We start from the raw sequence: 12,761 nt of genomic DNA, 5'->3' as shown, positions 1-12,761 counted from the left end.
GTTTCGGGTGGTTGGGGAGGGGGGAGGCGGGGAAATAAGCGGTAACGTTGTTTTGGAGGTGAGGGGTGGCCTCCATTTTAATGGCGGGGGGTGGTAGAGGTCTCCTGAGGGGGTGAGCACCGTGGCCATTGCCACCGGGCTCCCTAACCCGAAGGGTGGTGGCAGAGACCCCCCCAAAGGGCGCTTTTGCGCCCTTTGGGGGGGTCTCTGCCATCACCCTTCGGGTTAGGGAGCCAGTTACGTCCCAAAAAGTGAGGATTTTTAAGAACTGACCACCTCTCGTCCCCTTCAGATGCATCACTGTAAGAGATACCGGTCCCCGGAGCAGGAGAACTACCTGGGTCACAGGTGGAAAAGGAAAAGATCTCGGAGCAGAGACTACGAGGGGAGATTACGATACCCACCCCGCAGGGATCTGGCCAGGAGATCACGATCGAGAAGGTAAAAAAACAGGGTTTGTTTAGGGTTTTTTTTTTTTTTGAGGGGGGAGAGAGGGAGAGGTTTTGTCTCGGAGCGGCGGCAGCTTTTATTTCCTGGCTGTGGATCAGCTTTAAAGCCATAAATCCCCGAGATGGAAGGCTTAATGGTGTGGGCCTTCCCTTCTATCTCTCTGTTATCTCACCGGAAAAGTTCTTCCCAAAGCTTTAATATTAAGGAGGGAGAAGAGCCTCATCTGGAATCACATTTCCCAGTTTTCATGCCGTGAAGGCATTAAAGTCTTTCCCGACAACCCGCTTCCTTCTGAAATGATTACAAATCAGATTTTAAACTAACAGTATTGGTTGTTTTTTTCCCCCTTATGAGGAGAGACTGAGAGAGCTGGGACTCTTTAGTCTGGAGAAGAGAAGGCTGAGGGGAGACCTTATTAATGCTGACAAGTATCTCAAGGGTGGGTTGAAGGAGGAGGGAGCCAGACTCTTTTCAGTGGTTCCCAGTGAGAGGACGAGGGGCAACGGGCACAAGTTGGAACAGAAGAGGTTCCACTCAAATATGAGGAGAAACTTCTTCACGGTGAGGGTGGCAGAGCCCTGGCAGAGGCTGCCCAGGGAGGGGGTGGAGTCCCCTTCCTTGGAGATTTTCAAGCCCCACCTGGATGCTCCTGAGTAACATGCTCTGACAAGCTCTGGGTGGTCCTGCTTCAGCAGGGGAGTTGGACTAGATGATCTCTATGGTCCCTTCCAACTCTAAAATTCAGTGAAATTCAGTGAAAAGGATCCGAGAGCGTCACTAACTCATCTTTTCTGCTTCGGCTCCGGGTTTTTACCTTTGATCCTCTCTTTGTTTGGCGTTTCTGCAGGGACAATTAGGTGCTGGAAGCGGGGTTGATAAAGCCTCTGATAACAGTGAGGCTTCTGGAACAGAGGAGAGTCGTGGTGACACCCAACTAGGCTGGCCATCCTCAGTGGTACCAGAGCTTGGTGTGGTTCCACTGGTTGAACTGGGGGGCAGGTTGCAGCCAGAAGGGGAGCTGAGTTCATCTTTAAAATTCCTGAGATGTTCTACAAATGAATTTCCCTTCCCCAGCCTGGCTTTTACTTACTTGGAGGAAGGGGATTGTGAAATAGAGCTGAGACACACAGTGGGCTTTCCCATTTTTTTATTATTTTTTTTTTTTCCTCTCATGGATTCTGTAGGAGAGATTTGTATGAAAACAGCCTTTTACTAGATTAAAACCTTCTTGCCTCGTCAGTCTGGGAGCGCGAGCCTCTCGCGGGTTGGCTGGTCTCCTTTGTGGTTTAGATTGTCATTTCTGACTCCTCTTGTAACTTCAAAGCACGTGCTGAAGTTTCATAAAGGTGTGTTTGGAGTTGGGTGTTGGTGTCGGAACAGGTTGGAGGGGTTTTTTGGGTTGTTTTTTTTGGCTTTTGGGTAGTTCAGCGGTGACCTAGAGCCGCCGCCGTCTTGGCAGGCAGGTTGAAATTTTAGTCTTGATCCTAGAGGAGATGAAACCCTACAGACGTACCCGTGGCCCGTTAAGCTGTCAGCGAGGGAGCTAATTGAGGTGCAAATGAGAAAATTTCCTATTTCCAGGCTGAAGCTGCTGCAGTGAGGGCTCTGGTGGGTTGGAGAAGCCGTTGCTTTTGCTGTGGGCTGGGGATATCACACCGCAGCGTCCGCTGGGCGCTGCTGGAAAACCAACGTGCTCTTATTTCTGAGCTGCAACGCCAAAAACATGGCTTTTCCCTCAATGATGGTGTGAAATGAGGCTTGTGGAGGAAGCTGTGTCATTAGCCCGGCCACGGGGGGAGAAGACAGTCGTGCTTTTTGGGGGGCTAATCGAGGACGGGGCGGGGAGAGCCACTCTTCATGGTTTAACGTGCACTTGGGGTTCCTCACACCATGTGTGCACCTCCAGCTGATAAATACTGACCCAGGGGAGCTTTAGCTCCTGTCTTCTGGCCCTTCCCAACACAGAGATGAGCTTGGCTGAAGGTCTCCCTCACGTATGTGCAGCCCTTGAGTGTTGTAAGAGAAACAGGAGCTTAACTCTATTGTGGAGACCAATTTTTTTTCCTCTTGGCCTCTTGCTAATGATGTGTTGTGTGTGTGTACACCAAAGGCTGGGTCTTCAGGGGACTCCAGGGGACTCCAGTCCCCTCCTTGGGGACCCACTGCTGTCTTCAGATCTCATTTGTTGGACGACTCCTCTTGCTAATGATGTGTTGTGTGTGCGTACACCGAAGGCTGGGTCTTCAGGGGACTCCAGGGGACTCCAGTCCCCTCCTTGGGGACTCACTGCTGTCTTCAGATCTCATTTGTTGAACGACTAATGAGAGACCTTCCTTAGGGAGGAGAAATGGTGGCGTGTGGTGGCGGAGGTGGCTCGGATGAGGTTGGCAGCTCAGATCGAGCTCTGAGTGGGTGATTCCAGCCCCACAGCCCCTTGAAACATGGGAGCATCACACAATTTTCTCTTGCAAACTCTCTCCTTTTTTTCTTCCCTGAGAAACGGGGCCGAGGAGCGCTCACCCTTTGAGGGTGGTACTCAATGGCTCAAAGTCCAGATGGAAACCAGTCACAAGTGGTGTTCCTCAAGGGTCCGTGCTGGGGCTGGTGCTGTTTAACATTTTTATCAATGATATAGACAGGGAGATTAAAGGCACCATCAGCAAGTTTGCGGATGACACCAAGCTGTGTGGTGTTGTCGATACACCAGAGGGACGGGATGTCATCCAGAAGGACCTGGACAGGCTGGAGAGGTGGGCCCAGGTGAACCTCATGAGGTTCAACAAGAGCAAATGCAAGGTTCTGCACCTGGGCCGGAACAATCCTCGCCACCAATACAAACTGGGGGGTGAGGTATTGGAAAGCAGCCCTGAGGAAAGGGACTTGGGGGTGCTGGTGGAGGAGAAGCTGGACATGAGCAGGCAGTGGGCAGCTGCAGCCCAGAAGGCCAATCCCATCCTGGGCTGCATCAAAAGATGCGTTGCCAGCAGGTCCAGAGAGGGGATTCTGCCACTTTACTCTGCTCTGGTGAGACCTCACCTGGAGTATTGTGTGCAGGTCTGGAGCCCTCAATATAAGAAGGACATGGACCTGATGGAGAGGGTCCAGAGGAGGGCCACAAGGATGATCAGGGGGATGGAGCCCCTCTGCTCCGAGGACAGGCTGAGGGAGCTGGGGTTGTTCAGCCTGGAGAAGAGGAGGCTCTGGGGAGACCTAATAGCAGCCTTCCAGTACCTGAAGGGAGCCTACAGGAAGGCTGGGGAGAGCCTGTTTAGAAAGGCCTGCAGTGACAGGACGAGGGGCAATGGCTTCAAGCTGGAGGGGAACAGATTTAGACTGGAGATGAGGAGAGGGTTCTTCACTGTGAGGGTGGTGGAGCACTGGAACAGGTTGCCCAGGGAGGTGGTTGAGGCCCCTTCCCTGGAGATATTCAAGGAGAGGCTCGACGAGGCCCTGGGCAACCTGGTCTAGTTGGGGGTGTCCCTGCTGACTGCGGGGGGGTTGGACTAGATGGCCTTTGGAGGTCCCTTCTGGCCTGGACAATTCTATGATTCTATGATTTGAGCCGCCGCGGTTTCAAGCTTGCTGTGGTTTCCCCACCACCAGGGAAGCGAGAGCGCTTAAATTCGGCAGGACTGGGCAATTTTTGCTTTTCCAGACTTATAAAACACCTCCTCCTTTGCCCTCCAGCCATGACAGGATGCCTTATCACAGGAGATACAGACGGGACAGCGATGCCTACAGACTGGAAGAGCGAAGCCCCTCTTTCGGAGAGGATTATTACTCCACCCGCTCGCGAAACTGGCGCCGATCCCGAGGCCGAGAGCAGCAGCACCGTCCAAAGAAGCACCAGCACCACTGCAGGAAACGCAGGACCAGGTCTTGTAGCAGTGCCTCCTCGGTGAGTAACATCCAGAACGAGTTGAGGATTGGTCAGGGTTTTTGTTTCTTTTTTTTTTTTTAACCGTTCTTACCTCCTTTTTAGCTGGGAACACTCTGGGTGAGTACCTCTAATCCCATATTATTTTTTTTTTTTGTGTGTGTGTGTTCGTTTTCATATAGTCCAAAAAAAAAAATACGATAATCTGTGTCTTGTTAAGCAGGAAATGTTTGTAGCTATTGGTTTGTGGTTTTTTTTTTACACACTAGTCCAGCTCTTAATGTAGCTTTAATACCTGAGGAAATTAAGTTGTGCTCTTTAACATCTCGAGGGAGGGGATCAGGCAAAGCTTCAAATGATAGGCTAATGAGGGAGACCCTTGGCTACTGGCCAGCCTGGCTGCTGGGGATCAGGCACGTGTGTGTTCGTTTTCATATAGTCCAAAAAAAAAAATACGATAATCTGTGTCTTGTTAAGCAGGAAATGTTTGTAGCTATTGGTTTGTGGTTTTTTTTTTACACACTAGTCCAGCTCTTAATGTAGCTTTAATACCTGAGGAAATTAAGTTGTGCTCTTTAACATCTCGAGGGAGGGGATCAGGCAAAGCTTCAAATGATAGGCTAATGAGGGAGACCCTTGGCTACTGGCCAGCCTGGCTGCTGGGGATCAGGCACTCTGTGGGTTTTATACCCAGCCAGGGCCTTGTTTCTGCGTCCTCCTGCTGCTTCTTGGGGTGTGTTTGGGGGGAGTGATTTGGAATGCAGTTTTTGGGGAGTGATTTGGAATGGAGCCCTCCCAGGAAGACCTGGATGGGATCAATCAGCCTGGTCGTTAGCCTGGGGGTTATTAACCCCCATCCCCACTGTGCTTAGAAAAAGGCTTCCACCTTCTGAGGTGTCCTCTTTTCCACACGCCAGTGTCCTTGGGCTTCAGCTTCTTGAAAACTCGCCCATTTTCCACCCCAAAATGTAGTATTCCTTGCCCGAGGTGTTTCAAGGATGACCAGTGAATACTGGGAAGTGGGTGGGGAGGCTGATCCCGGGACTGGGAATGCCCTGGCAGTGTTGTGAGGTGTCAGACCAAACCTCCCCCCCTTCCCTGCTGCTCTCCTGCAAGGAACACTTCCACCTCTCACACGTTTGTTGCTTTTAAATGTTATAAAAACTAAAAGACCGAGCCCCGATCCCTGCAGTTTTAGGGGATAGGTCTGCATGGCTGGGAACTTCTGACGGTCTGTTGCTTTCCTCCTTTTATTTTCTTGCCAGTTGACTTTTTTTTTGTTTATTTTTATTCTTAATTTTAGTTTTAGAAAGAGCCTGGGTCAGGATGCAAACGCCCCAGTGGGGTTTGCGCGCGTGCGCGGCGATAACGGCGTGTGGGTTTTGGGCTGGTGTGATCTGAAACCCCTTTGAAGTCTCACACTGAAGCTCTCTCTGCTGTCCTCTCTACCTTCTCCTCCTTCCTCCACCTTCTGGGGTTTGATCACAGCTCAGTATTTTGGATTAGCTGGGGGGCAAAGGGCACAGAAGAGAAGCCTCGATAGAAGCCCGGGCGTGGAAACGTAGAGCTTTGTATTAATTTCTTTGGCTGTAGAGCTTGTAACTATTTTTAAGGCCGAGTAGAAAAAGATTGGGAATTAGGGCAGCTTGTTTTGTGGACCCCGGGGTCCTTTCGGGAAGGTTGGGCTGGTTTTCCAGTAGAAGCCAGCAGGGGTGAAGGTGACCTCAGACCTTCAGCGGACGCCTGGAGTGAAAGGGTCCCTGGGGGATTAATTTAACTGTCCTGTTTCTAAAGTTCCTAAAGTTCTCCCGGGTTTAAAATTCCATCTGATGGGCAACACCGGGTCTGTTTTGTCAGCCAGTCTGGGAGGATGGATTTTTGGGTCAGTGGCAGTGGTCGGTTTGGTCAAGAAGGGGATGGTTGGTAGCTGGGGGCAGGAGAGGGCTGTGGGGCAGGAGAGGGCTGTGGGGCAGCCGGGGGTTTAATTAACCCTTGGGGCTGCAGAGAGGGAGAACTTGCTCCTCTGGCTTCTGCTGGGCACCTGGGCCAAACCGACAGCTTTTTCTACCCTTCCTCACCTTTGCCAGCGCAGAAAACACAACGGCCCCTTCTGGCAAAGCCAGGCTTCTCCCTCCCACCTCTGGCAGCATCTCCTCCTGGGAGGATGCTGCTCCTCTTCCTCCTCCTCCTCCTCCTCCTCCTCTGTGGGGCACGGTGGCCCCTGAGCCACCTTAACACCGGAGCTTCCCGGCTGCTGCTGCTCCGTAGCTAAATGCGAAGAGTTTTTCTTTACATACCTGTAGCTGTTGATGACTTTTCTGTTTTGAAGTTAGTTTTGTTGTCTTGACGTGTCCCTTGCAATATCCCTATCGTTATATATGCTGTGTGCCTTATGAAATGCTGGGATCTGGAAAATCCAACCAACCAACCATCCAACCAACCAACCAACCAACCATCCATCCAACCGGCGCCCCCGTCGTCTCTCCAACCTCTTGAATGACAACACAATCCTGCCTGCCTGCCCCGGGACCTGCCTGCCCCTCTGCCCTGCGCGCTCGTGTCGGGGGGCGGTGCGGACAGAGAAGCCAACAGAGCAGTAAGCGCAGCAGGAGCGTGGAAGATGACAAGGAAGGCCACCTGGTGTGCAGGATCGGCGATTGGCTCCAAGAGCGATGTACAGCCACCTTTCGTAACGCTTTACCTCTCTCTCTCTCTCTCTCTCTCTCTCTCTACTTTCTATCCCCCCTGTGTTAGAACAAGATCTCTCCTCTCCGTACTGGAGGGGGTCTCTAGTGTTTTATTGCCTATAAATGGGACTGACCAGTAAATTGCCTCAGGCAGACAATAGACACTTGAGTCTTAAAAAAGAGCGTAGCAGCGAGAGACATCTTTATTATTATTTTTTATTATTATTATTATTATTTGCTTTGACGTTTTATTGCTGTGAAAATTGCAGGATCTCAGCTCTCCCCAGGTCCCTCTGAAGGTCATGTCCCCCTCCTGTTTTCTCTCCTAGATGAAATCGTTGGCAGCCTGGGCGAAGGCACTTTTGGCAAAGTGGTGGAGTGCGTCGACCACGCCAGGTGGGCACCTTTCCCTGCTGGGTAACTCCTCTGGTCCAGCCTGGATGCTGATGACCGTGGTGGGATCACAGAATCACAGAATCTTAGTGGTTGGAAGGGACCTCTGAGATCGAGTCCAACCACAAAAAAAAAAAAAAAAAAAACCAAAACAAAAAACAAAACCCCAAAAAACACCCCACACCAAACGCCCACCAAAAACACCGCACCCACCAACTAAACCCCACACTCAACACCTCACCATAAACCAATAACCTTGGGCACTAGAGCATGCCCTGAAGAGCCATGTCTATACGTTTCTTAAATCCCTCCAGGGATGGTGACTCCACCACCTCCCTGGGCAGGCTGTTCCAGGGCCTGACCACCCTCTCAGTAAAGTAATTCTTTCTAATATCTAATCTAAATGCTGGACCAAACTGGTGTCACTTTCCACTTGTCACTACAGCAAGGTCTGCTTCACACCTCAGTCCCTCCCCCAAATTTGCAGGCTGATGTGTTAAGGGGGGGGGGTTGTTCAGGCTCCAGCACAGACTCTTCCACTGCAGGGAACTCCAGTTTTCTGTCTGGCCTGTATCATTCTGTCTGGCCTGTGTCAGGAACAGCGTGGGGAGTAGGGCCCGAGAGGTGATTGTCCCCCTGTACTGGGCACTGGTGAGGCCTCACCTTGAGTACTGTGTCCAGTTTTGGGCCCCCTACCATAAAAAAGACATCGAGGTGCTGGAGCGGGTCCAGAGAAGGGCGACAAAGATGGTGAGGGGTCTGGAGCACAAGTCTTATGAGGAGAGGCTGAGGGAGCTGGGGGTGTTCAGCCTGGAGAAGAGGAGGCTGAGGGGAGACCTTCTTGCTCTCTGCAACTCCCTGAAAGGAGGGTGTAGAGAGGTGGGGGGCGGTCTCTTTTCTCAAGTCACAGGTGACAGGACAAGAGGAAATGGCCTCAAGTTACACCAGGGGAGGTTCAGGCTGGATATTAGGAACAATTTTTTCCCTGAAAGGGTTCTCGGGCATTGGAATGGGCTGCCCAGGGAGGGGGGTGAGGCCCCATCCCTGGAGGTGTTCAAAAGCCGGGTTGATGTAGTGCTGGGAGGTCTGGTTTAGTGATGATGCTCCTTGTTTGTTGTGCGGGTGTCTATTTTTGTCAGTCAGGTTGACGGTTGGACAAGATGATCTTTGGGGGCCCTTCCAACCTAGAAGATTCTGTGATTCTGTTGGGCCAGTCCCTGGGATGTGTCCTCTTCTCTGCGGACCGAGGACCTGCCTACGTAGGCTTTTTGTCTGACTCCATCCTTTTTTTTCTCTTCCCCCTTACAGAGGCAAATCTCAGGTGGCACTGAAAATCATCAAAAACGTTGGGAAATACCGGGAAGCAGCCAGGCTGGAGATCAACGTCCTGAAAAAAATCAAAGAGAAGGACAAGGAGAACAAATTGTAAGTTCTTAGGAGACTCCTGGGGGGTCGGTAACCGCGTCCTTCCAGGCAGGGAAAGGTGGGGCTGAGGACTGGGATACCTGCTGCTCAGCTCTTAGGTGGAGGGGAAAACCTGTCTCATTCCTCCATATTTTGGAAGGGCATCTGTCTCTAGTTCTACTGAACCTTTACTTACTTAAGACTCGACACAATTAAGAGTTTTAGCGAGGAAAAATGAACTGAAACTTCTCTGACGACCACCTGCTGCCTCCTCCCGCTCGAATGGGAGACCTGGAGCTAAAGGTGGTTGAGCAAAAGTGAGGAAAGGGTATCTCTGTGGTGCCCCACGGAGGGATGACGCTGCTGCTGAGTCAGCTGCCTCGGAGCTGCTGCTCACCAACCACTTCTGGAGCAGCCAGGAATGGGGAGAATGACTCTTCTGTCCCCTTGTTCCTCAAGGGTCCATGCTGGGGCCGGTGCTGTTTAACATTTTTATCAATGACATAGACAGGGAGATTAAAGGCACCATCAGCAAGTTTGCGGACGACACCAAGCTGTGTGGTGTTGTCGATACACCAGAGGGATGGGATGTTATCCAAAAGGACCTGGACAGGCTGGAGAGGTGGGCCCAGGTGAACCTCATGAGGTTCAACAAGAGCAAATGCAAGGTTCTGCACCTGGGCCGGAACAATCCTCGCCACCAATACAAACTGGGGGGTGAGGGATTGTTCTATGACTCTATGATTCAAACGACCCTTAATCCTCCTGTCTCTTCTCTCCCCCCAGCTTGTGTGTCCTGATGTCGGACTGGTTCAACTTCCACGGCCACATGTGCATCGCCTTCGAGCTGCTGGGCAAGAACACTTTCGAGTTCCTGAAGGAGAATAACTTCCAGCCCTACCCTCTCCCTCAGATCCGACACATGGCCTACCAGCTCTGCCATGCCTTGAGATGTAAGTCATCCAGGGTGACTTACACCAGGCCCCGCCGGGTGACCATGGCTCACCGGAAGGGAGCAGGTCTTTGATGGTACCCCTGCTTTGCTCTGTGGTTTTTTTAGACCTATTTTTTTTTCTTTTCTCCTCTCTGCCACCGCTGCAGTTTTACACGACAACCAGCTGACTCACACCGACCTCAAGCCAGAAAACATCTTGTTTGTCAACTCGGATTTTGACACACTCTACAACGAGAAAAAGGTGGGTTTGTGGCCAAAAGAAGAAATTCTTTACAGTGAGGGTGGTGAGACACTGGAACAGGTTGCCCAGGGAAGTTGTGGCTGCCCCATCCCTGGAGGGGTTCAAGGCCAGGCTGGATGGGGCCTTGAGCAACCTGGTCTGGTGGGAGGTGTCCCTGCCCAGGGCAGGGGGGTTGGAACTAGATGATCCTTGAGGTCCCTTCCAACCCAAACCACTCTATGATTCTATGAAAAGAGAAGGGGGTGGATCAGGAACAACCTGCCTTTTCCTCCCCTGCAGAAATCGGATCTTCCCTGTCCCTCCACACCCCACAGGGCCTTGAAAAGTCTATTTAGTAGGAACGAAGTAGGATTCACACCTCTTGTTTTCCCTTCCAACCCAAACCATTCTATGAAAAGAGCAGGGGGTTGATCAGGAACAACCTGCCTTTTCCTCCCCTGCAGAAATCGGATCTTCCCTGTCCCTCCACACCCCACAGGGCCTTGAAAAGTCTATTTAGTAGGAACGAAGTAGGATTCACACCTCTTGTTCCTCTTGTGTTTCCTAAAAGCCTTGAGGCTGCTTCACTCCATGGAGTGGAGCGTTTGGTGGCTTTCTGAGCCGTTCAGGGCTCGGGGCTTCACAGTCATAATCCTTCTGATTCTATGAAAAGAGCAGGGGGTTGATCAGGAACAACCTGCCTTTTCCTCCCCTGCAGAAATCGGATCTTCCCTGTCCCTCCACACCCCACAGGGCCTTGAAAAGTCTATTTAGTAGGAACGAAGTAGGATTCACACCTCTTGTTTCTCTTGTGTTTCCTAAAAGCCTTGAGGCTGCTTCACTCCATGGAGTGGAGCGTTTGGTGGCTTTCAGAGCTGTTCAGGGCTCGGAGCTTCACAGTCATAATCCTTCCAAGGTGGCAGTTGTGGGGTGAGAGGGCTCCTCTCCAAGCCTGAGTTAATCCTGAGCTGTCAGAAGCACTGAGGGCTTCTCTTTTCGCTTGCAGAGCTGTGAGGAGAAGTCCATCCGGAACACCAGCATCCGGGTGGCAGACTTCGGAAGCGCCACCTTCGACCACGAGCACCACACCACCATCGTGGCCACCCGGCACTACCGTCCCCCAGAAGTGATTCTGGGTGAGCTCTGCTGGGATTTTGGGAGCACGGGATGTGGGGGAGGAGGAGAACGGTGGTCCCACGGATGGCTGTAGGATGGAGGAGGACAACCTCTTTGGATGCAGCCCAGGATGGGATTGGCCTTCTGGGCTGCAAGTGCCCACTGCCTGCTCATGTCCAGCTTTTCCTCCATCAGCCCCCCAAGTCCCTTTCCTCAGGGCTGCTTTCCAGTCCCTCACCCCCCAGTCTGTATTGGTGGCGAGGATTGTTCCGGCCACCACCATTCCAACCTGAATGATTCTATGATTCTATGAACCAGGTTGAGGGCACAGCAGTTGTTGGGGACGAGCTGGTCCATGCTGCACCACCACCCCCAGTGGTCCCACAACGTCCTTGATGGTCTGGAAGGTGTTGATGGATAAAGGCAGGGCCTCGGTGTGGAGTGTGGAGAGAAACCTGAGGTTCAGGAAGGGTTCAGATTGATTCTGGGGGAAGGTGGAGTCATAAATGGAAGGGGGGAAGACTTGATGATCTTGATGGAGATACCTCTGGGCTCCTGGCAATCCCCACCAGATTGTTGCTGCAGGGATTACACCAATCCAGACTCAGAAGGTAACAGGACTCTCTTTGCAGAGCTGGGCTGGGCGCAGCCGTGCGACGTCTGGAGCACGGGGTGCATTCTGTTCGAGTACTACCGCGGCTTCACGCTCTTCCAGGTACAGATCTTGCAAAAATTTCCAAACCCTCCAAACCCTCCACCTCTAAAAGGGCTCAAATTTAGGTGAGGGGAACGGAAGCGCAGCCCCAGGTGCTAAAAAGGGGAAGCTGAGTTCCAAAGTTGTCTCTCCTTCCCTCGTACAGGGGACAGAACTCTTTTTCATCGCCGTTAACGCGCCGTTTCTCTTTGCCTCCTCAGACCCACGAAAACCGCGAGCATCTCGTCATGATGGAAAAAATCCTCGGCCCGATTCCATCTCACATGGTCCACAAAACTCGGTGAGGACCTCTTCTGGCTCTCACCTCCGTGGATAGAACCCAGGGAGACGCGCTGAAGGGTATTTATTTCCCCATCAACGACCTCTTTTCTCTCCAGGAAGCAAAAATATTTCCACAACGGGAACCTGGTGTGGGATGAGAACACGTCCGACGGGCGCTACGTCCAAGAGAACTGCAAGCCCCTGAGGGTAGGTGCTGGGTTGTGGGGTGGGACCTGTTGCCTTCTCCAGATGAACACCATGAGGCTTAGGGAGGGGAATTTTCCCTCAATAATCAGCTTTTACAGAGCCCCAAACTCGAGATCTGCAGTAAGAGGAGGTTATTGGTGCTGGGAAGGGGAGGGAGGGTGGGACACAGCCACTGCCTCGCTGTGTTATCACACAGCTCCCTGATGAGGAGAGACTGAGAGAGCTGGGACTCTTTAGTCTGGAGAAGAGAAGGCTGAGGGGAGACCTTATTAATGCTGACAAGTATCTCAAGGGAGGGTTGAAGGAGGAGGGAGCCAGACTCTTTTCAGTGGTTCCCAGTGAGAGGATGAGGGGCAACGGGCACAAGTTGGAACATAGAATCATAGAATGGCCCAGGCCAGAAGGGACCTCCAAAGGCCATCTAGTCCAACCCCCCCGCAGGCAGCAGGGATACCCCCAAATAGAACAGGGTGCCC

The 12,761-nt window shown here is 52.1% G+C and overlaps 1 protein-coding gene across 3 annotated transcripts in view; it reads left to right on the top strand.

The window, feature by feature from the left end:
* Positions 1-292: 292 nt before the first annotated feature.
* Positions 293-12,761, top strand: part of CLK3 (CDC like kinase 3) — a 13,152-nt gene continuing 683 nt past the window's right edge. Inside the window, exons 1-12 of one of the 3 annotated variants that reach the window (XM_014960987.1) lie at positions 309-441; positions 4,138-4,348; positions 4,433-4,447; positions 6,908-7,001; positions 7,344-7,410; positions 8,716-8,832; positions 9,598-9,764; positions 9,913-10,007; positions 10,993-11,122; positions 11,735-11,817; positions 12,018-12,097; positions 12,195-12,285. In XM_014960987.1, coding sequence (XP_014816473.1) covers positions 4,148-4,348; positions 4,433-4,447; positions 6,908-7,001; positions 7,344-7,410; positions 8,716-8,832; positions 9,598-9,764; positions 9,913-10,007; positions 10,993-11,122; positions 11,735-11,817; positions 12,018-12,097; positions 12,195-12,285 — 1,140 coding nt within the window. In that variant the 5' untranslated portion in view covers positions 309-441; positions 4,138-4,147. Of the gene's footprint in view, positions 442-4,137; positions 4,349-4,432; positions 4,448-6,907; positions 7,002-7,343; positions 7,411-8,715; positions 8,833-9,597; positions 9,765-9,912; positions 10,008-10,992; positions 11,123-11,734; positions 11,818-12,017; positions 12,098-12,194; positions 12,286-12,761 lie in introns of all 3 variants that reach the window. The other 2 variants (XM_014960986.1, XM_014960988.1) reach the window with 2 other exon arrangements.

This window comes from Calidris pugnax, unplaced genomic scaffold (assembly GCF_001431845.1).
Source record: "Calidris pugnax isolate Ruff unplaced genomic scaffold, ASM143184v1 scaffold486, whole genome shotgun sequence".
Lineage (NCBI taxonomy): Eukaryota > Metazoa > Chordata > Aves > Charadriiformes > Scolopacidae > Calidris > Calidris pugnax.
Note: the sequence above shows the minus strand (reverse complement) of the source record. Positions and strands in the feature narration are given on the sequence as shown.